The sequence below is a fragment of the Hypomesus nipponensis genome, chromosome 24 (genome assembly GCF_054491055.1).
Source record: "Hypomesus nipponensis isolate SF chromosome 24, ASM5449105v1, whole genome shotgun sequence".
Taxonomy (NCBI): Eukaryota; Metazoa; Chordata; class Actinopteri; order Osmeriformes; family Osmeridae; genus Hypomesus; species Hypomesus nipponensis.
In genome coordinates this window covers 7,523,322-7,548,893 of record NC_140384.1, presented here as the reverse complement: position 1 = coordinate 7,548,893, position 25,572 = coordinate 7,523,322, and the positions used below count along the sequence as shown (strand labels likewise).

General features: G+C 48.0%; 1 protein-coding gene across 1 annotated transcript; it reads right to left on the bottom strand.

Annotated features, from left to right (window-relative positions):
- Nucleotides 1-226: 226 nt before the first annotated feature.
- On the bottom strand, nt 227-24,820 carry LOC146232976 (transmembrane protein 132D). Its single transcript, XM_084690816.1, has 9 exons — nt 24,213-24,820; nt 18,411-19,299; nt 12,424-12,561; nt 10,031-10,223; nt 6,460-6,603; nt 3,363-3,568; nt 2,843-3,110; nt 2,435-2,626; nt 227-2,298 (listed from the first exon to the last, which is right to left on the bottom strand). Exons 1-9 carry the CDS (start codon nt 24,283-24,285, stop codon nt 877-879), a joined length of 3,525 nt encoding a protein of 1,174 aa, XP_084546942.1. The 5' UTR covers nt 24,286-24,820; the 3' UTR covers nt 227-876.
- Between the last annotated feature and the right edge of the window lie 752 nt (nt 24,821-25,572).

Genomic DNA, 25,572 nt, shown 5'->3' with positions numbered 1-25,572 from the left:
CGGCTCACTGTGGTCCATCTATTCATAGCGCAATAAATCAAGTCGAGTTCCTAGGAAAGATTAGTGAAATGAAGAGTCGAAGATCACCAGAGACTTGCTGGTCACATGGCTTGAATAGACTCAATACTCTTTTGAAGCAAAAATAATGGTGTTGTAGAATCTCTTCCGAACACTGTCGAACAGTTAACTATTGCAGGGAAACACTAGGTTATAGGCCCCAAAAAAATTCAGGTAAATGTATTTTTTAATGAAAAATTATATCAGATACGGTTGAAAAATGAATTCTGCAACTGATATATTGTAACTACAATTAGACTGTATACAGTAAGAAGACATACACATTGCATATAGACAAGCTCCCTAAAAGGTTGCTCTTGTTTGGGCTTTTGTGGAGCAGGGAGGGGGGGGAGCAAACACAAATCATTGTGTGATCTTTTGCTTATAGAGTAAAGCATGTTTGTTTTTGTGAGAGGGGACACGTTTCAAAGGGTGCAAAAAGTCAGATTTTTCACATGCAACAACACCATTTCCTGTGTGAGATTTTTTTTATAAAAACACGAACGGTACTGGCCTGAGTCAACCTTATGAAAGCTGGGCTAGGTGATGCATTGTCTACAAACGTTCTCTCAAGATCCAACAATTTTTTATAGTCTCTCGCAGTATTTGAAATGTATTTACACGTAAAAAGGCCTTGACAGAAAAGCAACGTGAAGACAGGATCGATGGGTAATCACAGATGATGTTGTGTGCTGCCGTGAATAGTGCGATGCTCTTTGAGTCTGTGTGTGATGCTTCTTTGCGGAGGGGTGAACAAAGGCATTGAGGTGATCAAAGCCACATACACACACTGCAACGGTGGAGGTGAAACAGTCCTCATTATAAACAGTCCACAGTCTCTGTAATGGGCACTTGGGCTTCCAGACAGTTCTCCTCCTTCCCCACCCAGTGGATGCCGTGTCCGTTCTCCCTGGGGGAGAGGTGGGGCGAGGGCTGGCGGTCCGGAGACGCGAAGGTGGTGAACTGGACCCTCTTCCTCTTGCTGGTGGGGGAATGGAGGGACTCGGCGCGCAGGGGCTTGTTCCTGCAGCCCAGGGGGGAGTCCGTGGAGGAGGCCAGGCAGCTGGGCCGTCTGGGGAGGGTGGCCGTCTTTTCGGGCCCAATGTCTATCACCGTGGTGGTGCTGTGGTTGTCCTGCTGGAGGGGGCTGCCAGGAACGTTCATCACCAGCTCGGCGTCCGTGCCCAGCCACACCCAGTCGTGCCGGTGCCCCGTGGGCTCCTGGCCGTGAGAGGGGGGCTGTTTGTGTCTGAACTTCACCACGTAGGAGATGCAGTTGACCAGGAAGACCAGGATGGCCAGGCAGAAGACCCCCAGCAGGGCGTACATGCCGATCTCCAGGTCGGTGAGGGGCCTGGGGGTGAGCATGTCCTCTCCGCCCATGTCCTGCTCAGGTAGTTCCACTTCCACAGGGAAGCTGTTCAAGTTCACCAGGTTGCCAGGAGGCTTCACCGTGCTACCGAAGCCCACAACGCCCATCTCCTCCACCTTCGCGTTATCCGAGCCCTCCGTCTTAGAGCTGCTAAGGTCACTCTCGTTGAAGGGGCCGGCGGGGGCGTATGGGTACCCGGAATCAAAGGGGCTCCTCGGGTCCTTCGGCTCCCGGTTCTTGCCCACCCCTCCCAGGCTGCCTCCGCTGGGAATGCTGTCGGGCGCGGCCGCCACGGCGGCCCGCTCGGTGGACTTGGCGGTGGTGCTGGCCTTGCGCACGGCGCTCTCCTCCCGCTCCGAGGCCGAGCTGCTGGGCACGGCCCACGGCGGCGGCTGCTGCTGCTTCCGCTCGCCGTCCGCCTCCTCGCCGTCGCTCCCGTAGTCGCTGCCGCTGCTGTCCTTGCTGGCGTTCCCCACGCCTCCGCCGGATGCCCCCACACCCAAGACACCCCCCGCCGCGTCTCCACCGCCTTCCGCTCCGTACCCCGGGACGCTACTGTTGTCGCTGACGCCGCGGTTGCCATCGAAGTGGCGGCTGCCGGTCTGGAACTTGACCTTGAGGCTGCCGCTGCCCACGGCCAGGGTGCTTTTGCGTTTGGACTTTTGACAGGCTTCGCAGATGGCCATCTCCACCCTGACCAGCACCCCCTGCCCTTCCCCCACTGCCACCACAGCCGGGGGGGTCCCCTGCACCAGGACTACCCCCTCGTCCAGGGACATTACCGTCACTTTTAAGGAGCTGGGGTCATAGATGTCCAAGGGGGTGAGGGAGCCGTCACTGAACTGGATCCAGGTACTCACCACCGCTTCCTGTGTGGGGAGACGGGATGGGATGGAAAAACAAGTTGCTTTATACAAATTTAGACATCGATTCCACAAATTAACATCCGAGTGAACTCTTTAGCAAACGTCTACTTATTTGAGGAGGGCAGAGAGGAAACGGCACCTGTTTGGGGCTCCGCAGCACTTCCTGCGTGGTCGCCGTGGCGAGGATGGCCCTGTTGCTGCCTGTGCTCAGCTGCAGGGACAGGGAGAGGCCGGTGACCAGCTGCACCCCCAGCTCTGTGATGGTCACTTTGTCATCCACCACAGAGATGCTCCTCTTGGCCAGGATGGAGTCGGACAGGGGGGACAGCACCTGCAACAGAACACCAATTAGAACGTCTCTCAAAGGGCTCCGGATTTCAAAACCAGGAAAGGCAGTTAGGGGGCCAATCAATTAGAAGTTCAAACACCAAACGCAGGTATGGGGGCCCAATCAGATAGCAGTTCACAGACAAACACGGGTATGGGGGGGGGGGGCAATCAGATAGGGGTTCAAAGACGAATGCCGGATCAGTCAAGTCATGTGTACCTGGATGGAGGTGGTCCCGATATCCCGTCCAGACAGAATCCTCCCGGCATGCAGCCTGGCGATGCGAGGGTCTTCCACCTTCAGGAAGTAGCGCACTAGCTTGGTGACGTCTACCTGCCAGTCCGAGCCCAGCAGGAAGGCCTGGGGGTCGCGGGGGTCGTCCTGCTCCGCTGTGAAGTGTGTGAGCACGCGCAGCACGGCGTGTTGGAACTGGAGCATGCAGCCCCTCCCCTTCCTGTCCTCCTCCTCGTCACTGTTCCAGCTGAGCCTGGAACATCAAGACACACGCGCGCGGTATTACCACAAAAGGTCACACCTGTCACACAACAAAACGCCATGTCCCACTGAGCTTAAGTCGCTCTCGTGCTCTCTCGCTCTCGCTCTCTTGCTCTTGCGCTCTCTCGCTCTCTGGATTAGATCGCACTGCAATTTATGACAATATATTACGTAATGTGCTTGAAAGCAACCTGCTCCCTGTTTAAAGCCCCCGTCTGACTCAGACAGGGAGTCGGCGGTGTACCTCTTGGCTGTGGTAATGGGCACCCTCCAGCCCTTGATCTGGCTGAGCTCCGTGTCCGACACCTCGATCTGGAGCGGCAGGCGGGGGATCCACACGTTCATCTCCAGCTGGGCGCTCAGGTAGCTGTAGGTGAAGTTCACCTTCATCCTCACCTTGCCCTTCATCTCCTTCCCGTTCACAAACACGTAGTCACACCTGTCCGACACCTGGACGGAGGAGGGGGAGACATGCCAGAATATTCTAAACCAATACGTTGGATGAGAAATGGGATGAGTCTTAACCACCATTTAAAGATAATCATCCAATTGACTTAGACATTTGGAATTAAATACTATATATTTGTATTTTGTTGTCCAAAGAGCTTCAAAGATGCATCAATAACACACTGATCTAATGTATGGTTTTACAATACAAGCTTCGGTAACACAGTCAAGTCACAATTATAAACAGGCTCAATGATCACAAGTCATTATGAGAAACAGTATGGCAAGTTCGTTTTAGTTGTTTAACACGAACACACGGCAATATTACTGTTAATTTCATTTACTGTAATACCTCTGCACCTAAGACAGCCATCCTCCACCCTTGAATCATTCAGATGACTTATTTTTCTCACTTTCTGCTTTCATCATTTACAAAGCAAAATTGTCACTGGTCATCGAAGTGATCAAGTAAGTCAAGAGAAACGACTGTGACTCAGAGAGAACTCAAGGCAGTATGCTAATATCAGAGCTGTGTTCCCCTGAGCCCAGACACACAGGAAGTACAGTTGCCATGACAGTGCTCCCTTGTCAGTTTATCGTTAAGTTGTTCCTTTCATTATAAGTGTAAGTTAAGCAACTGGTCTTTGTGATATTATTTGGTAAAAATGGCCATAAATATAAAAAAAATATTTGATTTCTTTCAAGTGTGACATTGACTGTTGAATAGAGTTGCATGGTGAATACCGGGTGCCAGGGACAGGAGTATTAGAAAAGGATTACACTGACACGGTTGCCGCCCTCCAGGCCTTTGTCCTGAGTGTGCTTGTACTCTAGGTTAGAAGTGCCCCTTGTTACCAAGCTACTGAGCTTCCTGTTGGCTACAGGCCCGGCCATTTACTCATCCAGCTGCAGTCAGATGACATTCAACAAATAGCTACTTGAAAAGGTTCAAGTGCAGCTTCAAGCCTCCATGGACTGTCTCAGCGTGTAGCTTGTGAGTATATGTCAGTGCTCCTGTAGAGACTGGATGTACTTGTTCAAAGTCGAGTAGAATACACTTTTAAAGAGAACAAATAATTTGAGACCGTTTTCTTTAAGGAGTCTTTTTTTCAATCATTTGTCATGGGAATGCTGAAAGCTAGTGAGAAACTGGATGAAATTAGATATTGGATTAAATATTTTTTACTATTGATTGTTTTTCTACAGGTACACTTGCACTTTTTGAGTTTCATGTTGTGTAATTGTAACTTGTTTAACTGCATGCTCTTATGGTTCTTCCCTTTGGCACTTATTTGGTTTTCACAATGTATGCTTCATGTTTTGGCTACTTGCAATGTTTGGGGCTAAAAGCGTCTGCTAAATGCATACATGTAATGTGATGTAATGTAAATGTACCCAGCCAAACACTCAAGACATAAATTTAAACAGATAGGAACTGCAAACATCCATTTTCATTTGCGATATGATGTTTGGCAAGTGTATCAGTATAAATATTGCCATCTACTACGGAAGAGACTGTTTGCTTTGTTTTCATAATAGACTTGACTGCAGATCATCATCCTCAAAAGAACAGCAGTCCGTCTGCATTCCGTGTTCGCATGCAGTCACCAAAAGCCTCTATTGTCGAAGATTAGATTTTGTTTTGATTAGTTTTGTCATTTTTCAACTATGGGGGTTAAACGAAATACGGCCTCACCATCTATCACTTGGACAGTTCTTCCCACACGCAGTTGATCAGGATGATATCCAGCCTTAAATCTAAGAAGATTACAGGGAATGTTTCTGATTCCGCTGATATCTGGTTAACAAACACAACTCTATAAGCTTAGAAGCTAAGCATGCGATGACAACAAAGACTCCTTTTTTTTTTCTCTCTCCAAACAAAGGATGATGTTCTTTACATTGTGTGGCAATGTTCATAGTAATCCAGTCAATCTTACAGAATAACACTCAAAAACAAATCTGCACTTATTTGTCTGTGCATGCCCATGGTCATAGGATAACAATCTACATAAAACAAACACATTTTACTTGGATTATCTGGAGATGAACATGTGTTTTGTCATGTGATTAATTAAATTAGAAACATCTGGCTCACAGTATATAGTTCAGTACGCCACAGTATTCATCATTATTAGGTCCTTATTTAGTTGTTTGTTTGACTTTCACCCGAATCAAATTCCTTCCCTCTCAGGGAGCACTGGAGAAAGGTTTGGGAAACATTCCGGGTGAGAGAGTCGGAGGATATGTGCAAAGAACTGAACGCAGCCAGAGAGCCTGCTGTCCTGAGGACAGTCCAGATGATAGAAAGGGGAAGACCGACGTCAGATGCCACTTGAGTCTAACTGACAGCTTGTTTCATGATGTGGAAGAAAGATTGAGGGGGTGTTAGAGAAAAAGAGAGAGGGAAAGCTTCAGAAAGAGAGACCGAAGAGGAAAAAGAGAGAGGCTATAAGAGAGAGAATCGTTGGAAGAGAGAGAGGGGGGATAGAGATAGAGGGAGAGGAGAACTGCCTTCAGATATCCCTTCCTCTGCGGAAGCCGGATTGTACACCCACTCCAAATACCCCCCAACCCCCTTGTCTCCTGGCCTGAGGCAGTCAGACAGGGAACAAACATCTGGCCCACTCCACCTACTCTTCAGAACCGTTCTGTCACCCTGGCTGGGATGCTAACGGTTTGAGAAGGGAGCTTTGAACAAAAGCAGAGGACTCTCACCTCAGAACGGGCGTCACAGGGCTGTGTCCTGTGAGAGCGGAACACGCCGGCATCACCGATAGAGATACCGTCAACTTTTGCTATAGAAAGGCTCGTCTTCTCGAGGTGCTTTTACAGAGCTTGACCTGACCTCACTTTTTGAATGTTTCTCCGGGTCGCTTGATCTCACTGCCTACCTTCAAGATGTCTTCATCGGTGGAGTTGCAGTCGGTGAAGTCCGAGACGTCGGTGACAGCCCCATCCTCCTCGACGGCCACGGTCCTCACCGGCATCACCACCTTCTTGCCCGTCAACAGTGCCGTGTTCAGGATCTCAGTGTCCTACACAGGAGCCACAAAACATGACGTTGGAGCTCATTGGGATAGCTTTCATTTTCTTTTTTTTCTAATAATTTCTCATTTGTGCCCGCTATAAATGAAAGACACAACCTGGTCCTAACTAACTGAACACAATTCACACACAGGATGAAGTTAGGGACTGAAACAGTCAATGCTAAGCTGTAACTACCCAGAATATATACTCTCATTACTCCGCTATTGGGATACAAAAATAACTGTCTGTGTATCATGACCTACTAAAGCACTTGGATAAGATTGAACAAAACAGTTGGTCTTCAATCTGGGTGACTCAGAGGTATAGACAGCTGGTTCATCCCTTGTATAACACAAACTGGGTATTTGAATAAAGAGCGCTGGCATATGCTTGACGATAACCTTGAGGGTTATTGACTTGAATTTTAATGACGTCATTCTCCCAGTGTGCAGGTATTGACCAAATTGTTTCTCTCAATCATTTTGTATTAGACCCGAGACCAAGAAACAATCCCGACATTAAAATTATATTTAGACCGATCAATACTCCCAGCATACATAGTCAACGGCTCTTTTTTTATTAGCTGTATGCTATAACTGCAGGGCTTTGGCACTGTAAGCTACATCCAATGTGTACCGGCATTCAGCTGTAGCTCATGGTCCAGATCGTGAGATCAGACCAGGGCTGAAGGCCGGTGATCTCCTCATGTTTGGCCTTCAGCCCGGGGTCAGCATCTAATCCACAAGCGAGAGCACCATGTCATGGTCTACAACACAGATCAGACCAACAATGCCCTCATATTTTACGGTTTCCTGCTGTGTTAGTGTCAAAAAATACTGCAATGTATATTGGATGCAGCATCAATAATATAGCGTTCTGCAAAGTACCTGCTTGCATGTCCTGTCTGAAAATTGTATTTACGAACTTTCTCTGAATTGTGTGTTTCATAATAGAAAAATGCATAGAATCAAATCTACATTAAGTGAATACATTTAATGCGAGGGTAAATCTCCCACAATCTGCTTGTCTTCAGAGGTCAGACCTGAGATTACAATAGGACAAAGGCTTAGTAGCCTGTCATAGTTAATAACAGAGAATAATATCCTACATTACTGCAGAGGTCAAATCAAATTATGATGTAACACAAAAATAGTAGTGAATGATAGAAGACAGACACACAGAGGTCCCTCAGCAAAGTAAATAATAACAGCAACAGCCACAACATGTTCATTTAGCTGATGTTATCCAAAGCATCATACAGGAGTGGGGATTTCAACCTGCAATCTTTTGATCTGCTTTCACATGCGCCATCACCGAGCTATACCCATCCCCATCGAGCTATACCCATCCCCATCGAGCTATACCCATCCCCACCGAGCTATACCCATCCCCACCGAGCTATACCCATCCCCACCGAGCTATACCCATCCCCACCGAGCTATACCCATCCCCACCGAGCTATACCCATCCCCACCGAGCTATACCCATCCCCACCGAGCTATACCCATCCCCATCGAGCTATACCCATCCCCATCGAGCTATACCCATCCCCATCGAGCTATACCCATCCCCATCGAGCTATACCCATCCCCACCGAGCTATACCCATCCCCACCGAGCTATACCCATCCCCATCGAGCTATACCCATCCCCATCGAGCTATACCCATCCCCACCGAGCTATACCCATCCCCACCGAGCTATACCCATCCCCACCGAGCTATACCCATCCCCACCGAGCTATACCCATCCCCATCGAGCTATACCCATCCCCATCGAGCTATACCCATCCCCACCGAGCTATACCCATCCCCACCGAGCTATACCCATCCCCACCGAGCTATACCCATCCCCACCGAGCTATACCCATCCCCACCGAGCTATACCCATCCCCATCGAGCTATACCCATCCCCACCGAGCTATACCCATCCCCACCGAGCTATACCCATCCCCATCGAGCTATACCCATCCCCACCGAGCTATACCCATCCCCACCGAGCTATACCCATCCCCACCGAGCTATACCCATCCCCACCGAGCTATACCCATCCCCACCGAGCTATACCCATCCCCACCGAGCTATACCCATCCCCACCGAGCTATACCCATCCCCACCGAGCTATACCCATCCCCACCGAGCTATACCCATCCCCATCGAGCTATACCCATCCCCATCGAGCTATAACCATCCCCACCGAGCTATACCCATCCCCATCGAGCTATACCCATCCCCATCGAGCTATACCCATCCCCACCGAGCTATACCCATCCCCACCGAGCTATACCCATCCCCACCGAGCTATACCCATCCCCATCGAGCTATACCCATCCCCACCGAGCTATACCCATCCCCACCGAGCTATACCCATCCCCACCGAGCTATACCCATCCCCATCGAGCTATACCCATCCCCACCGAGCCCATCCCCATCGAGCTATACCCATCCCCACCGAGCTATACCCATCCCCATCGAGCTATACCCATCCCCACCGAGCTATACCCATCCCCACCGAGCTATACCCATCCCCACCGAGCTATAACCATCCCCACCGAGCTATACCCATCCCCACCGAGCTATACCCATCCCCATCGAGCTATACCCATCCCCACCGAGCTATACCCATCCCCATCGAGCTATACCCATCCCCACCGAGCTATACCCATCCCCACCGAGCTATACCCATCCCCATCGAGCTATACCCATCCCCACCGAGCTATACCCATCCCCATCGAGCTATACCCATCCCCACCGAGCTATACCCATCCCCATCGAGCTATACCCATCCCCATCGAGCTATAACCATCCCCATCGAGCTATACCCATCCCCATCGAGCTATACCCATCCCCACCGAGCTATACCCATCCCCACCGAGCTATAACCATCCCCATCGAGCTATACCCATCCCCACCGAGCTATACCCATCCCCACCGAGGTGTATTCACCCCTGGGTATAAACAAGGGCTGGGTTTCCCAGATTCGTTAAGAAGCTCTTAACGCTAACATCTTCTTAGCAACGTTCTAAGAGCGCTCTAGAATGCTCTTAGAATGTTCCTAAGAAGCTCTTAGCATTAAGAGCTTCTTAACGAATCTGGGAAACCCGGCCAAGGCCAGTCATTCCAAACCTCCCAAAAGCCATAATAACCCCTCCACATTCTGATGTGTACAGGAACATCCCTCCCGTGTGGATGGTGGGGACTGGTGGTGACTGGTGGTGACTGGTGGTGACTGGTGGGGACTGGTGGGGACTGGTGGTGACTGGTGGTGACTGGTGGTGACTGGTGGTGACTGGTGGGGACTGGTGGTGACTGGTGGTGACTGGTGGTGACTGGTGGGGACTGGTGGTGACTGGTGGGGACTGGTGGTGACTGGTGGTGACTGGTGGTGACTGGTGGGGACTGGTGGTGACTGGTGGGGACTGGTGGTGACGTGCTCACCATCACCAGAGGAGCCAGACCCACAAAGTCCCTCTGGGTGGTGTAGATCCTCATGACCCCCTCCGTCTTCCCAGAGTCCCGGGCATAGGCGGGGAGCTCCAGCCTCCAGGCGATCACCTGGCTGTCCAGGGGGCTGCTCAGCTCCTCCACCTCAAAGTCCATCTGGAGAACCTCCATCAGACTGGTGTCCAGCCTGGAAGACAGTCAGAGGAACCACGTCACCCCTCTCACGCGCGCACACTGGGAACCTGCGACAATGGGTGAACTCTAAATCAAGCTATTTGGAAGACGTCAACAAAGACGTGTGAACTTCTAAACAGAAAGTTCTTTACAATCAAATCAAAACAAGCTACTGTTTTTAAGGTTACATTGTGAGGTAAACAATATTGCACACAATGAAGTAAAAACAAGCTACTTTTTGTATGATTACATTACTTGCAAAAATTCCCTGCAATGTTGTTTTGACTGGTGTTTCACTCCCACCAATCATCTTAAATCCTTTGTTTTTCTGTTTACCATATCTCACGGTCAAAACATTCCCTATGGAGTCATTTACTGAGTTAAAACGTAATTATTTACCCCTGGGAGTTAACTAATGCTCTTTCCACGCATTAATTCCTAATGTTGCAGTCACTTTGTGCACATGTGAGATATTACTGGACTAGCATGCTTATTAAGAGCACAAGGATCCACTGCTAGCTTATTGACACGTTAATGAGGTCTTTGTCTCCAGAGAAAAACCTCTTACCTTAACTTAGATGTGCATGCTTTACTGGAATGGAGGGACAAATGGGTTTAAAGGATTCAGGGATCCTACCAACATAGTTCACTGACAGCTCAATCCTCTCAATGTCTACTGTAATACCTTCAATAGGACTTGAGATCCTGATCTGATGAATCCCTCAAGGAAAAGTAAAAAATAAAAAGCTTTCAAGATGATCATAGGTAATTGAATAATATTAGTATTTTTTTACAAAGAAACTAAAACCGGCGTATAATTGTGTTTCATGCATGTATAAAAACAAGACATAAGATCCTCTTAAGTCTGCATTAATAGAGATTTTGCCCTTCTAATCTGGCATAGTGAAATGGGGAGCACCATTAAACAGATGCCCTCTGCCATTTGTGAAAGAAGTGGATTATCGAACGGGGCCACGCTCTTATTAAGTGTCAGTCTTTAGTCTGAAGATCCATGGTTATCTATTGTCAGAGAGCCTTCATAATGCCTTCATATCCAGATAGCCTAAACACTCTACCTACTTACTGCACCGCCCACGCTGAGTGACAAAGTCTTTGAAATCCCCAAAGTGGTGCAACATTAGACCGTTTCTGTAGGGGGTCTAGTAATTTGTATGATATTTTAAGATGGATTAGCCCAGCAAACGACACAACGACTCAAATATTTGACCCCAAACCACTCTTTACAAACATTGACTAATCCCCTCGCAATGGGGGAAAACAAGGAGATGGAGTCAGCCCAAACTAGTAAGTTAGTGAGATGTTTGTCCTTCGACTCAGCTTATCACCATATCTCTCATGCCACAAAGCTTCTCTTTGTAACAAATGAACTGTTCAATATGTGATAGACGCGCCCTAATGGTTCGCATGTGGCTCCCAGTACCCTACTCTTGGAGTGCACAGTGCTTTAGCGAACAGATCTATTGATGCCATTCAATAAGCCTCCAGCCAAATGTTTTCAAACTAAAATATAAGGAGGATTAGGCAACTGAACTTCTGAACTCCCACTGTGGCGGTTTCCTCTTCGACACCGGCGCCAGGACAGGATCCCATAGACTTAATAGGACACGCAGGTTCAGTATGAGAAAGCACCGCGACATCAGGACATTTTAAGCCTTACCTTTAAATGTTGAGGCTAATCGTTTGTCTAGAAAACACAAATCACTGCTACCTACTAAAACTATCAAAACACAAAAACTAAAACACAAAAGTACTTCAATACTAAACACTGAATACCACAATAACAAACACGAAACACCTTTTAGCATTATACAGAACATAAAGTGTATATGTATATATCATACGCCAATTGCTGATATATAACATACAGCTGAAATGATGTTCGTCTACTAGGGGCACATTGACTAGAACTGTGCCAAGCAGCAGACTTGTGTCTTTGAGAGCAGACATGTCCTACCTGGTCTGCTAAGCCTGTGTCAACATGATACCACGAGTGGGTGGCAGCTATTCTTAGTAACACGGTGCCTGAGAGTCACCCTCTACATCACATGCACAAGCCTACTCCTCCCAGATCTATTAGTCAGGAGAGCCCAATTGAACTCATTGTGAACCTCTCTCCACCCTGGGAGAGGGGGAGCTGCGAGCTGTATGTCTAGCATGGCTGCTGGAAGAGGTTCCATCGTGGGCACACTCACTTTTTCCCCGGTATGTCAGACTTCCTCCGACAGACCACAGCGATGGTGCCGTCAGCCCCCATGTCCAACGTGATGTCCCACAGGAGCGAGTTACTGGGAGTCGCCGTGCGGAATGAAACCCCTTTCTTCACCATGGCTCTGGGAGGAAACAGAAGAGAAAGTCGACGTGAAGAAAGTATAAAAACGATTGGATTTGTTAACCACACACTGTACAATCAATTTAAAAATTCATATACATTCTGTACATTGTGCCATTGTATAGCTTGAATAAACAAGAATGAATACGGGAGATAAACACTAGCCTCATAAAATATAGATTTTAATTGATGCCTGGTAAAAAAACATCTGTGTTCTCGAGAGACCGTCAGCTGGACCTACATAGAATTAAAATGATGCCTGCCTCCAGTGTCCGAGGCCTTGCAACGCATCATTATACAGACTTAGGACCATAGTCAGTCAAGTAGCGTTTAAAGGATCGGTCCAGGCCCTGGGGATCGCTTTCAATAAACGGGGGAGGCCAAGGAGCCTTTGAGGCTGCGCGTGTCTAGTCCTCCCATGCTGGGCCACTCTGCTACAGTACGTGCCTATATTATTCATGCTGCACTAATAGCTCATTGGCCTGCTGGCCTGTCGTTTGGAAATACTGAAGAGCCTCCTGTGTATTGGAGGCATCTTGTGTAGTTGCTCCTTCTGTCCCGGTAGGCCAGGGACACAGTGCACAGACGCCTCTGGGAGAATACTAATGAGATGCTCTTTCCCGCGGTTAGAGGCCACGAAAGAGACATCAGACAGGAGCGAGGGTGCAGGCAGGTCAGAGACACACTGAAACATCAAAGCGTGGCGGAGGTGCGTCTTCGACACATTAACACCGCAACCTCCTTCCTGGCTGTAATCACCCTCAACTTCCATGACACTTGGGAGCGGGTTCTCTAATCTCTGAGAAGGCGCGCGTCAATCGTTTGCTCCTGCCTGTGACGGGAGAGAGAGAATATCATCTGGGGTGAGGTTTTTCGTTTTCATTTCTATCCAAAGCTCAGGGGTTTATCCCAGAATCTTCCAGATGAACCATGAGGCAGGAGGGAGAGCATTACAAGTGTCTGGGGAGCAGTAATCTGGGATGCTGATTGAACATCTATCCCAAGCACTCCTCTGGTAAGGACACAAGGGTAGGTCACTCACAGTCAACAACGCCCAACATCTTCACTTTCGGGACATTCGGAATTGACGTATTCGTGTGTGTGTGTGTATGTGGCACATGTCTGTGCTTACGCGTGCGTAGGAACAGCTGCACGCGGAACTCTACCAAGATGTAATGAGGAGGCCTGGTTGGACGGCTCAGGAGAGCACTAATCTTTGCATGGAGGTTGCTGTGGGGCAGCCACATGGCACAGAGAGCTGACCCAATGCCTTAGCCTTTAGCACTCTCCATATTTTCCCTACTCTATTCCCCCCCCCCATCTCCCTCTCTCCCTCTCTCCTACTGTCTCTCTCCCCTTCTCTCCTGCTCTGCATATCAACATACACACAGTAGCACGTGACGCGACACGCCGATGCATTCACACGGCCTCGATCTTGCACTTGCTTCTGTTCCAATCGGACAAAGCCCTCGCAAAGCTCCCAAGCGTTTGGTCCCTCAGGTACCGATGGACCAACGTTTATTTTTTTATCGGGTTTGGCCATTATTTTACCACGCACGTACCCCAGTGCGCTGCGTTTACACTCTCTGAAACGACCCACTCATTTCGACGCTGCGCTCCTTTAAAATAGGGGCACAATTCGACGTAAGCAGAAAGGAGAGCGGGCCATTGTGTTCCTGAGCCACGAGGAGCGTGTCTGAAGGTGACCCGGCCCTCTCCGTCCCGTCCAGTAGAGAGAGTGACGGGAGGGCGGGCGAGCGAGCGAGCGAGAGGGAGGAGAAGCAGGTCTATTGTTAGAGCGGTCCCAGGGGCCTGCGGAACGAGAGGCTCCAATGGGGGGGGGGGGGGGGGGGGAGGCGCACTGCGGGCTGGGAGGACCGGACAGGCCAGTGCCAGACATCAGGGCTGCTCTTTGATCAAGACGGGCGCCGGGGCTGCGAGAGAGGAATGAGAGGAGCTGGAGGTGATAGACTGGAAAAGGAACATAACCCTTTCCCATCCCATCTGTCCTTGACGGGAGCCCAGAGGGACCAGGAGGAGGTCAGCTTCGAGGCCTCGGCCAGCTCATGGTTACAGCTCATGGTTACAGCTCATGGTTACAGCTCATGGTTACAGCTCATGGTTACAGCTCATGGTTACAGCTCATGCATAGAGAGCGATGCATAGACAAAAGAATGATGTTCGCCAGGTTCCATGTGGTGTTTCCATAGAACCCCCCGCCCCCCACAAACCAACCGGTGCAGGTCATGTGACATTTAAATCTTTTAATGGATACACATCCGTAATCCGTTCATTCCCGATCCGTAACCTCTCCACCCCTGCCGGGATATTGTGATTTATTATGACAGGTCACAGTAGCTCTGACGACAGGCATGCATCGAGTCATAAGGTTACCTCTGGGGGGATTATTATTATTAATCTAGTAATGGCATTCTTAATACATTCACACCTGATAGCTCTTGGTATTTAGCAGGGTGGAGCGTAATTTCACTTATTAAAAGGGACAGAGACAAGATATTTATTTCCTCCCCCAGGTCCCCTTGGGGTTAAAGGAAACTCCTCCTATGATGGTGCAGGAGGGGGTTCCGGGCTGTGGGGGTAGTACACTGGTGGGGGTGGGGGAGAGCGGGGGGGGGGGGTGGGGCACCAGGGCAGGAGAGATGGATGGGTCTAAAGACTGGCGCTGACAGCGGGTGAGAAAAGCTGCTCTCAGGTACTGCTCCATCCATCTCCATTCTGATCAGCCGAGTCTGGAGTGGCACTGCAACCGTGAGAGTTTTTTGCATAGGGATTTTAGACACACATAAACACACGCGTGAGCGCGCGCGCACACACACACACACACACAGGAAGCCATGGCCTTCTTCACCTCTGTCCCACAAATTCTCGGCAGTCCTTGCCCCTTGGCCCTCTTGCAGTCGGTGATGGTCAGCTATTTAGCTTGTTTCCTCCCCCTCACACCCGCACCCCAACGACCCCCCTCACCCCCAGGTCTCTGGAAGTGTCTGCAGAAGCAAAAAAAATACAATTCTCCAAAGCAGCGTTGAAAAGAGGAACCCGTCAAAAAAGCCTGACATCAAAAAGGATGGTTTAATACGGAATACTTAATGAGATGAAACCCATTTCTTCGAGGGCAACAAACATCAGCGCCGTCCTGCGGCACTCCATCATCCAGGCTGATCCAGGCCCAGGAGAGCAGACACACACCTGCTCCACTGCTGTCTAGGAGACCTGATCATCCCACCCATCTACCCGCCAGCCCCTCTTTAGCGCCGGGCACACATCGCTGCTGGGAACCCTAACGTCGAACGCCAAACGCAATCGGAAACAGATGCAACCGTTAATTACGGAGAGTCAATACCCGTCGTTCAGCCTCTCTCTCGTCTGTCCTCAGCGACGTGACAGTCATACTTATGGGGAGGTGGAAGAGACTTTTAGGGGGGGCAACGTTCTAGCCAGATGGCCAGACAGAAACACGGTGACGCAGACCTGTTTGGTTAACCAGACGAAAGAGCCACCTCCACAGTCAGAGCTCGAGGCTGCTGTACTCAGCTGATAGTCTGGCTTATCACTTTTTAAATCAGTTTAATTCCTCGATGTGCTCTCTTTAAATAAAACACACGTTACAAGAGAAACCGTCCCCCCGTAAAGTGTGTCTGATATTATATCCCCAGGATTTAATCAAGCGATTTGAAACAGTGGCTCGCATGAGCTTTGGTGGTTTGCCAGCCAGCTTGCTAAGCACAGGCTGAACTAACAGTGAGCAACAGGAATACATGTGAGAGGTAATGGGAATACAGTTGATATGATCAGCGACAAAGCCGTCATGGAGAGCATCACCTTCGGGGGAGGGGGGAGGGCTTCACGAGGGATGCCAGTCTGGCTCCATCGTGTCCTTTCCTTCTGATCTCTGGGTCCCTTGTCACGCAGCACCGCCACCACCACCACCAGGATCATTATGCTGACGGCTGAGCATTAAGCATGGCTTAATGAGGCGTGAACGGTGATGGAACTTCACAGACAGCTGCTGAAGCCCACAACACAATGCAAACTCAGAAGAGCAGTATCATGACCAGGCTGGGGAGGGGGAGGGGGGGGGGGGGCGGGAGGAGAGGAGGGGGGAGGACGGCACACACAGACGCACACCTCGTGTGAGGAATAAGAACGATCGACTGTTTCCTTGTCCTGGACGTTCCTGGGACCGCGTGTGCAAAGAGAGACGGTGGGGGGCAAACATCAGCTAGAAGGTCATTTGAAAGGGGTTTGATACGTGGTAGTAATGAACACAGACACAATGGGGTCAGAGTGCAACACATCTTAGTTCCCGACACACAGTTTAGACTGTGCCACAGTGTTGAGAGCCAGGAACACCCGTCATCTAGACGACAAAGTCATCTTATTTCAATAAGTGCCCAGACCCTTTAGATGAGTTATTCCGGCAGATAAAGTACCAGTAATTGCCTGTTGACCATAAAGGTTAATCCCAGGTGTCAACTGAAAGCCTAGGTTGACCTCAGTGGACGTAGGAAAACAGAACAGGCCTGGCGCTGTGCACCTTGTAATAAAATGGACTCCTCAGAGCCTCCATGTGTGATAAATAAATAAACCATGGGCAGATTAATAATGAATGAAGACTGCCTGACCTCACAGGTTTGTTGGATGTCCCCCTTTCAAGGTAATGAAACTCCCCAGAGCCAGAGTGCAGTGCTCAGCTGGACGAGGTGGCATTAAAAGACCTTCCACAGAGGGGAACCTGCAAGGGGACACTCCCAACGAAAGCTGGGGCGACACCTTCCAGGAAGTTAGTACCACACTCCATTTTTCATCCAGATAGGATCCAACAGATAGTCTCAAAACGAAAAAGAATTCTTGTGACATCACAAGAAAAGGAGATTTTAGTTCCTCTCATGGATCATAAATCACTCGCAGACCAGAGGTAGTTACGGAGTAAGGATACCGCTGATCATACGTGCATACAACGCCATTTGTCTTTATTGTGCGGCAATAAAGGGCCGGCTTTCCATTTTCAAGGCCGGCTATCCATTCATTTGATGTGTGAAGTCTGGTTCTATTGGGCCTAGAGCTGTAAATAAGAATAATATACCCAACACAGGTGTAGGTGCCATTAATATGGTGAAAGTTAATAAAAATGGTCAATCGAAAACTACTGAGTACTGAGTAAGTGGCACTCAGTTCTTGAATGTCTCCACTGGAACATGGCTCACTCTGAGCAGTGTTAACACAAGGAACTGAAGGCAGACTGCCATTCCAGCACAAGACTGATCATGAGGCCTGAAAGCAGAGCATGGCATCTCTGCCATTCTCTGGGCAGAGAGAATGATTGATTCCTGGGAACTAACTGACATCAATCTGAAGATACGCGATCCACGACTCTGCCAGCTCAGTCTTATCTAGTTTAAAGAAAGCATAGGTCGATCCTCTTTGTCCACCGCACCATAAACCTCTCCCATAGTACACTAGCACCACACACCATTCAGCCTGAGTGAATCAGATGTCTAGCACTTGCACATGAATGTACATTTTTTCTGTTATCCAGTTTGCTGAAAGATTAGATTAAACCTGTATTATTAAGCTAAGTTTACACATGATTTGTATTTGTTCTAACATGAATAACCTACTGAATTTCCCAGAAGACATCTAACTTTGTATTTTCAGAGAACTGCTATAATCCAGGCTAAATCCCATTTCCTCCAATATTCTCGGATTTCTAACGAGACCGGATTTGTGCATGTTACCAGCCGTTTTACACCTGGGGATATTTAATACTGTCAGCGACCAATTACAATTCAAAACAAATCTCAAATGCTGGAAAACCACGTTTAATCTCACCTAAGGGTGAAGTTCTCCAGAGAGGAAGAGCTGGCCATGAGGATGTAGAACGTGGCGATATCTGTCTTCTTCAGGGGTTTAGAAGACGTCTGGATGACGATGGCATTGCCCAGTTTAAGGCGGGACAAGGACGCAGCACCCTTAGGCACCTGCAGGAGGCGCACACTCCCAATCCTCTGCATGGGGGTGACGGGGATGTAATCCGCCTGGGCCTGCTGCTCGAAGCCTCCCCAGCGGCCGCCGTCCCCAGAACTACACTTCCCAGAAGCCCCGGGCCGAGCCTGGTAGTAGAGCTCCACTATGTTGCCCTCCGACGGGTCGAGTCTCTCCCGGCTGGAGCTGCCCGCCCCAGGGCTGAACCAGCCGGACGCTGGCTCCAGCTCGGCCATGCAGGTGCCCCTCTGGCCCCCCATGGCACAGGAGCCCCTCACCTCCTGAGTCTGCCAGAAAGCGTAGACCATCACGCAGGGCAGCTCGTCCCGGAGCCCCTCCGCTCCCCTGTCCCAGTCCCTCCCAGCCACGTAGAACAACACTCGCACCCTGGGCACGGAGGAGTAGACCCTAGGGGTCAGCACAAACGACTGCACCTTCCAGTTGTAGGTGAACACCCCCGGGGCTCGGAAGAGCTGCACGGAATGCACCAGGTCCAGGGGCACGGGCTGCTCTGTGGACAGAGGACCGTGGCTGGCGTTCACCACGGGCGGGCGGCTGGCTCGGAGGATGACGAAGGGCTGCGTGTGCGTCTGCATGCTGGAGTTCCTCATGAAGTCCTGATTGGCCTCCTTCAGCAGGAAGTAGTCGGCGTCCCGGACCTGGTAGTTGACGGGGAGGAAGACCGGAAATCGCCCGGGATTCTTAGTGTTCTCTGATAGCTCCGGACTGTCCGAATCTGTAGAAAACAAGACAACGTTTTAACTGATTAGATAGGAGCTTTAATACAAACACGCAAAGGAGATGAGGAAAAAGGAGGTTTTGTGTCGTCATTCAGACACTGATGTACTGTTTTGTACATGAAATACATTGATAGCAAAGTGATAATACACTTGTAATTTCTTAGAATATGGAATTGAAGAGTTGTAGAGTACGCTAGTCCGATTGTGGACATTTCTAGGAACTAATATCTTAAAAAGTTGATGGATAAGATAATCGGCTAGATCGGGGTCATCAGAAAGTTTAGACCTTTTTACTTAATACCTCCCATGTACAATAAGCCTTTATAAATTGGAAGCCTTGATAGACGGTAAAATCCCATAAGAGTATTACTAGTTTGATGGAGAAGCTGTAGAATGACACAAGGATTGTGTGAACAGTGGGGCAGACTAATTAAATGTCCTTGATATCTGTCATCCAAAGAGAAACATGGTTGATAACGAGAGTGAGGACAGGAGCCATGAGGTGGAGGATGAGCGGCACGAAATGGCTGAAGAACAGGCCAGGTACTGACACAAACATGCCCCGACTACGATCATTGTTTTGCAGGCAAAAGCCTCTGGATTTGAATAGTCTCTGGTGACGGTCACTTTTCTATGGCAGCAATATGCAGCAATGAAACATCTGCATCCAGTAAGAAGGGCATAAATGATCACGGCGGCTTTAGCCCCATGGAATAATACCAACAATTCCTGTAATCAACGTTACATTTGCAGAAGGATCACCAAGCACATGAGCTTCCACGGCAGTCACTGCTTGGGCATTAGTTGTGGAGGCAACAGTTGGGTCTGTACTTTTGAACCGTTTTGCATGAGAATCTAGAGGAAACGACAGCATGAATGTTCTATGATCCGCCATAAAAGCCTAAGAGGTGTGTCGGTTTCTGAAAATGCGACAGACACAGAGTTCAGCAGGCCAACATCTACGCTGATTAAGCCTCCATTTTGATAGATTACACAGATTATGGTGGATGACCGGGGCCTGCCTGGGCAATCCGAAACTAATTAGCCTGCTAGGAAAGACGGGGGAAAAGTACACAAATGGTTAAACAATTACCAGAGATGATATCAGTTGGGGATGAAAACTGCTTATCGTAGCCAGACCCTTTTAGTCCAGACCCTTTTAGTCCAGTTTCAATGTATCCATTGATGAAACAACTACAATGTCATTCATTGTTCCAAAACTATATTTTAGTTTCACTTTTAATATATAGGATATTCAACTTTCCAAATCTGTAGAGGCACGGATGTTTGACATCCACTGGTTCATTATCACAAGATGCCAGAGAGTGTTGCTCATCTGTCTCCATACTTTTGATGGCGGTTTGTTTTTTTTCCCCCCCAGCGAGGCAGGCTTAGCGCTTTAGTAAATCTAGCTTGGCCCTGTCCCTCACGGACTGTGGGGTTGACAGGTCCCTACATCATCCCCTCGCCTGTTTTTATCACCAGCCAGCCACCTGGGACAGGGTCTGTGGAGAGACTGGCAAGGTTTACACAGGGAAACAGTTGATGTGTCATAGTCATGTCCACAACGTGCCACCCCATGGAAAAAAACAAAAACTAAAAAAACCCAGACGTGCATCTCAATCATGTTGCTTTGGAGGCTGGAGGGAAACTGTGTCTGATGCAGCGAGAGACACTCTTTACCCCCCCCCCCCCGCCCCCCGGCTCTGGCCAGTGACAGATGGGCTGATTAATAGCAGAGCTGGCAGAACCCTTGCAGCTGTGAACAAACACTGGATTTCCATCTCCAGGAGGGGCCTGTCTGCTACAGAGGGGACCACAGCACAGTACCTCATGGCTTCAGGCAGCACAGCTTTGAACAGGACACTGCACCAACAGCCATCTGGGTGGGGCTAGTCAAGTGGCCCTGTTCCACGCATCTCTTTAAATCCACAAGGATGACAGCACAGCTGCACCACATGCAGATACACTTCCATTGATGCCAGCCATCGCTGCCATTAAACACAGTACCTGTCTGAGCGGTAACAACTCAGCTCTATTGTTAAAGAGAGTCGTGCTGAGCTCCACCTAGTCTTACTGTGACTGTGCTCTCTCTCTCGGATGAGAACTCTACACTCATCTGAGAGAGAGAGAGAGAGAGAGAGAGACACAGAGAGAGAGACACAGAGAGAGAGACACAGAGAGAGAGAGAGAGAGAGAGAGAGAGAGAGAGAGACTTAATCCCTACACCAGCTGTTTCTGCCTCTCTCATCTTGGAGGGACCCTTAACTCTTTTCTGTCATAGGCCAACACAGACCAACACAGACCAATATCCTGGCATGCACACTCACTGTTCAAGTGCAATTTTCACCACAAATAATGTTGCAATCCACACCCATTCAATTGTTCAAGTGTTTCTTGCTTCGCTCTTATAATGAAGGATATCATCCAACGGACAAAACTTCATGAAATGAATTCCTGTTTAAATCCATATGCAAGGACAGGATTACATTTATATGCCTTCGATCAAATGCATTATCTTAATGGATTTCTGAGAACTGCTTTTCACTTTAAAACAGAGAAAGCCTGCAACGGCAAGCCATTCAATATCAATAATGTGGGAGCGTTTGGTGAAATTTTTTTTTTCCCCAAGAAACATTAGACCCACCCGTCAAAAAAGGAAATTAAGTATGTTTTCAATGCAAGTCAAAGACCTACAACACATAGGACCCAATGTGTGACAAAAGGCCTTGGGGCAGAATGAGACAATATGGATCAGAATATTTATTCAAAATGACAACCCAGACTTTGAATGGACATAATACGATCTACAAAACTGTCTCAGTTCCGATGCTTGGATAGTGTTCCAACAGCTAGCTAGCTGTAGTACAAGCTAGACTAATTCCAATGACTGTAGTTGGAAAGCTGTCAACTAAGCAGGGGAGGCATTCTGCTCAGCGTCTTTTGTTGTTGATAGGAAACAAAGGATTATCATCTGGAATCCTATTTTTTCCAGTGATATTTTCTCATTGCTAATCTTTTACTCATGGATTAATACAGATTTAACGACATACAGGACAAAACCTGACACTAACAAACTAGGATGCATGTCCTAAGAGAGTATATTGGAACCCTGGTCTAACAATCAGTGAAGCTTTTCAGTAGTGTACATTTTAAAAAACAATTTTCTTTCCTCCTTTGAATGTTCTTTAATAGATGGGTATACATATCAGGCTCGGCTTTTAAAAGTACTTTCCCTTCACCAGCTTCATGTCATATGTGGATAAGTCCCCGTCGATCCATTACCAAGTATAAATCAAGCAAGCAAGTTCAGAGAATTTGAATGTGCTTTAATGAACATCCCCCATATGTGTCTAACGGCTCGTGAGTGATGAGACTTCAAGCGACTGTGGCAGAGTCTGGCCCCAGATGCCTACACTGAAGCGTGCCGTAGAACGAAGCACCATGTGTGTGGCACCGCGCGACTTCCGGGGCTCCACTGTAGTGCAGTCGTTTCCTGCTCAGATCACAGATGATCCAACAGCCAGACACAGTTGTCAGTTTCGTCAATCGTGGCCAGACACAGACACACACACACACAAAACAGGGGAGTTGGCACACACACACACACACTCACACACCCACACACTTATTTTGCTTCCAGGCATGTATATGTCCTCTTCATCTGATACGAATCAAGCCCAGTGTACCCATCTGATGGGGCAGATCTGACCAAAGAGAGTAATTGGTCGTTTTTCCTGAGAAGGGACTCATCTTTTTATGTCACTGACGATTGCTACATAAAAGGATTTAAACATACAAATGAGATGATCCTTCAGGCCCATGCTGCAGAGGGGAGGGGCTGGAGGGGCTGGAGGGGCTGGAGGGGAGGAGGGGAGGAGGGCTGGACAGTTGCTTAGGCCTCTGTGGGGATTGGTAAGGATTGCTGCATCCAATGAGACTGCTAAAGCTGCTTTTCAAAATCTGTTTTATCAGGATTTCTCCGTTTTATCATCTCTTTATCCTGTCAGTTTATTCTAATTCAGGAGGGACCCTAGCCTGGAAATAGCCATCTCTGGGGCCGTCAAAAAGCTTTTCAATCGATGCCGTTGTGGTGTCACGTGGTGTTAGCCGGATTGCATTGTCATCCTACGATGTTGCTCCTCTGTGTGTGATTACCATTCAGATGCCAATCCAGACTATCACTGGTGTGATATGAATAACGCCATTTGTGTTCTGGTACATTGGACCAATTTATAGACTATTGCAATAATATAAATGGAATGGATTTTGTGGAATAGTGAAATGGCATGAGTGACTCATGACTCTTGAGTTGAAGTACTTCAAGATAATCCCTCCCATCAAACATTTATATACATAATAATAATAATAAAGTGTTGTGAACGTAAGTTAATTTAAATTCATCAATATGTTGTTAGATGGAGATGTGTTGCCATGGAACTCAAGCTTTTCCTGCGTGACACGCTATAGACTGGCATCCCAGCTAACTAATAGAAACAACATAGCGCCACAAAAGCCACTCGCTTCAAACCCTGATGATGTTCGACACTTTCAATTATATTATGTAATTGTACCCTAGGGTGAATACCTGAGCGCAGCTCTTAAAGTATGTTCACAGAATGCTACTCATTAAGTTATAGCCCTATTCCTTTAATTTGCCGACTAAGGACACAGGCTACCTATACTGATTAGATGCTGATATAAAAATAGTGGGCCATATTAAAGTGGAATCGAAGTATCAAGTATGTAATATTTTATAAGAAATAAAACGGGTTATTCTTGAATTTACAACAAACTAATTTAATTACTGAATTAAAGAATGTCCGCATCACTAAGGGTTACAATATTCATATGTGTTCATGCATTTCTTGTTGCTAATGTTGCTAATTTCATAATTAAATCAACATACCTTGCGTGAAAACTGTGACGATCGTCGCTAGAAATATCTGTAAAATCCTCCAGGTGTGAGAGTAAACGTTCATTTTGGCACTCGACGTGTCTCTCACTTTATTCCATTAATTTCCGAGTCTAGGAGTTGCAGCCTTCAACAACGTGAAGAAGGATATGTTCTGTCCATTTCTGCAACTTGTCTACTGTACAGAATCACACCTGTCACTCGGTAGTTTGCGTTGTCCGTAATGATATGAATGCATTGAGATCGATCCAGTTACTTCCTCCACGCGTAAAAGTCGAGCGTAAAAACGACTGGTCGTGCCTGGTGTGAAATCCAGTACTGTTAATGTGGGAAGCAACCTAGAAAGGTTTGTGAACTTTATCTTGGTCTTTATATCGCCATATTGACTATAATAAGTTTCCTCCAACGGTCCAATCAAACAAACTTCACCAGGATCAACGAAGTCCCCGTACACCAGTTTTCAACTTCGACCAACGTCGGGACACCGTCGCGATATTAAACGCCAGTTAACGGATCACTGCCTGCCTTGTGCGCAATCCTCGGGAAACTAAACCCATCATCTGTCACTAGTATACTCTGTTCGGTTAGAGAGCACGTCCCGTGAGGTCGCAACGGGATTTCAGAGTCGGTCGATTACACGCACGAGACGTCCAGGACTTCATTTAATTCCACAGTTCTTAAACATTAACTGCCTAAATAATGTTTACTAAATGCATCAATGCGTAATTAGCACGCTGACCCAGTGGGAAGTGATAATAGTCTATGCCACAAACAACTGAAGAATAGATTATTAAGGTGCATAATGTAATGACTTCGCGAAGCCGTGGTCGTTTTGACTAACTTAATGTTCGAAAGTAGGGGGGACGATATAAACATCAGACTTCTGCTCAGGGCCTAATTGTCTCACCTGTGATGCCCGTTTCAATTTGTACATTGGTAATTGGGTGCCTGCATTGTGTTTGTGACGGTCGGGGATGGAATTACAGTGCCCTCTGTTGGTTAAAGAAAATATAGAAACGCGGAAGAATGAGCATGAATCTGAGAGCCTACCTTGCAGGCAGTTACATCAGACATGATCATTGTTTTGGGGTGAAAAGCTTACACAGGTAAACCAGGAGATACATGAAAAATTAACTTGGAATTGGTGCTAATCTGAAGAGGTGTCTGACTCGGAAAGAATAAAATAAACAAAAAAAATCATCAAACATCTCAAAACATCTCATCGAATGTGTTATTTTAGAACGCCTTTCACCCAGCTTTTCTTGATCCCAAACACAATACCACCATGCGATTCTTCTAGTTTTCAGCAAAGAAGCATCCGCACAAACTGACACAGTCATCCTTCATGTCATTA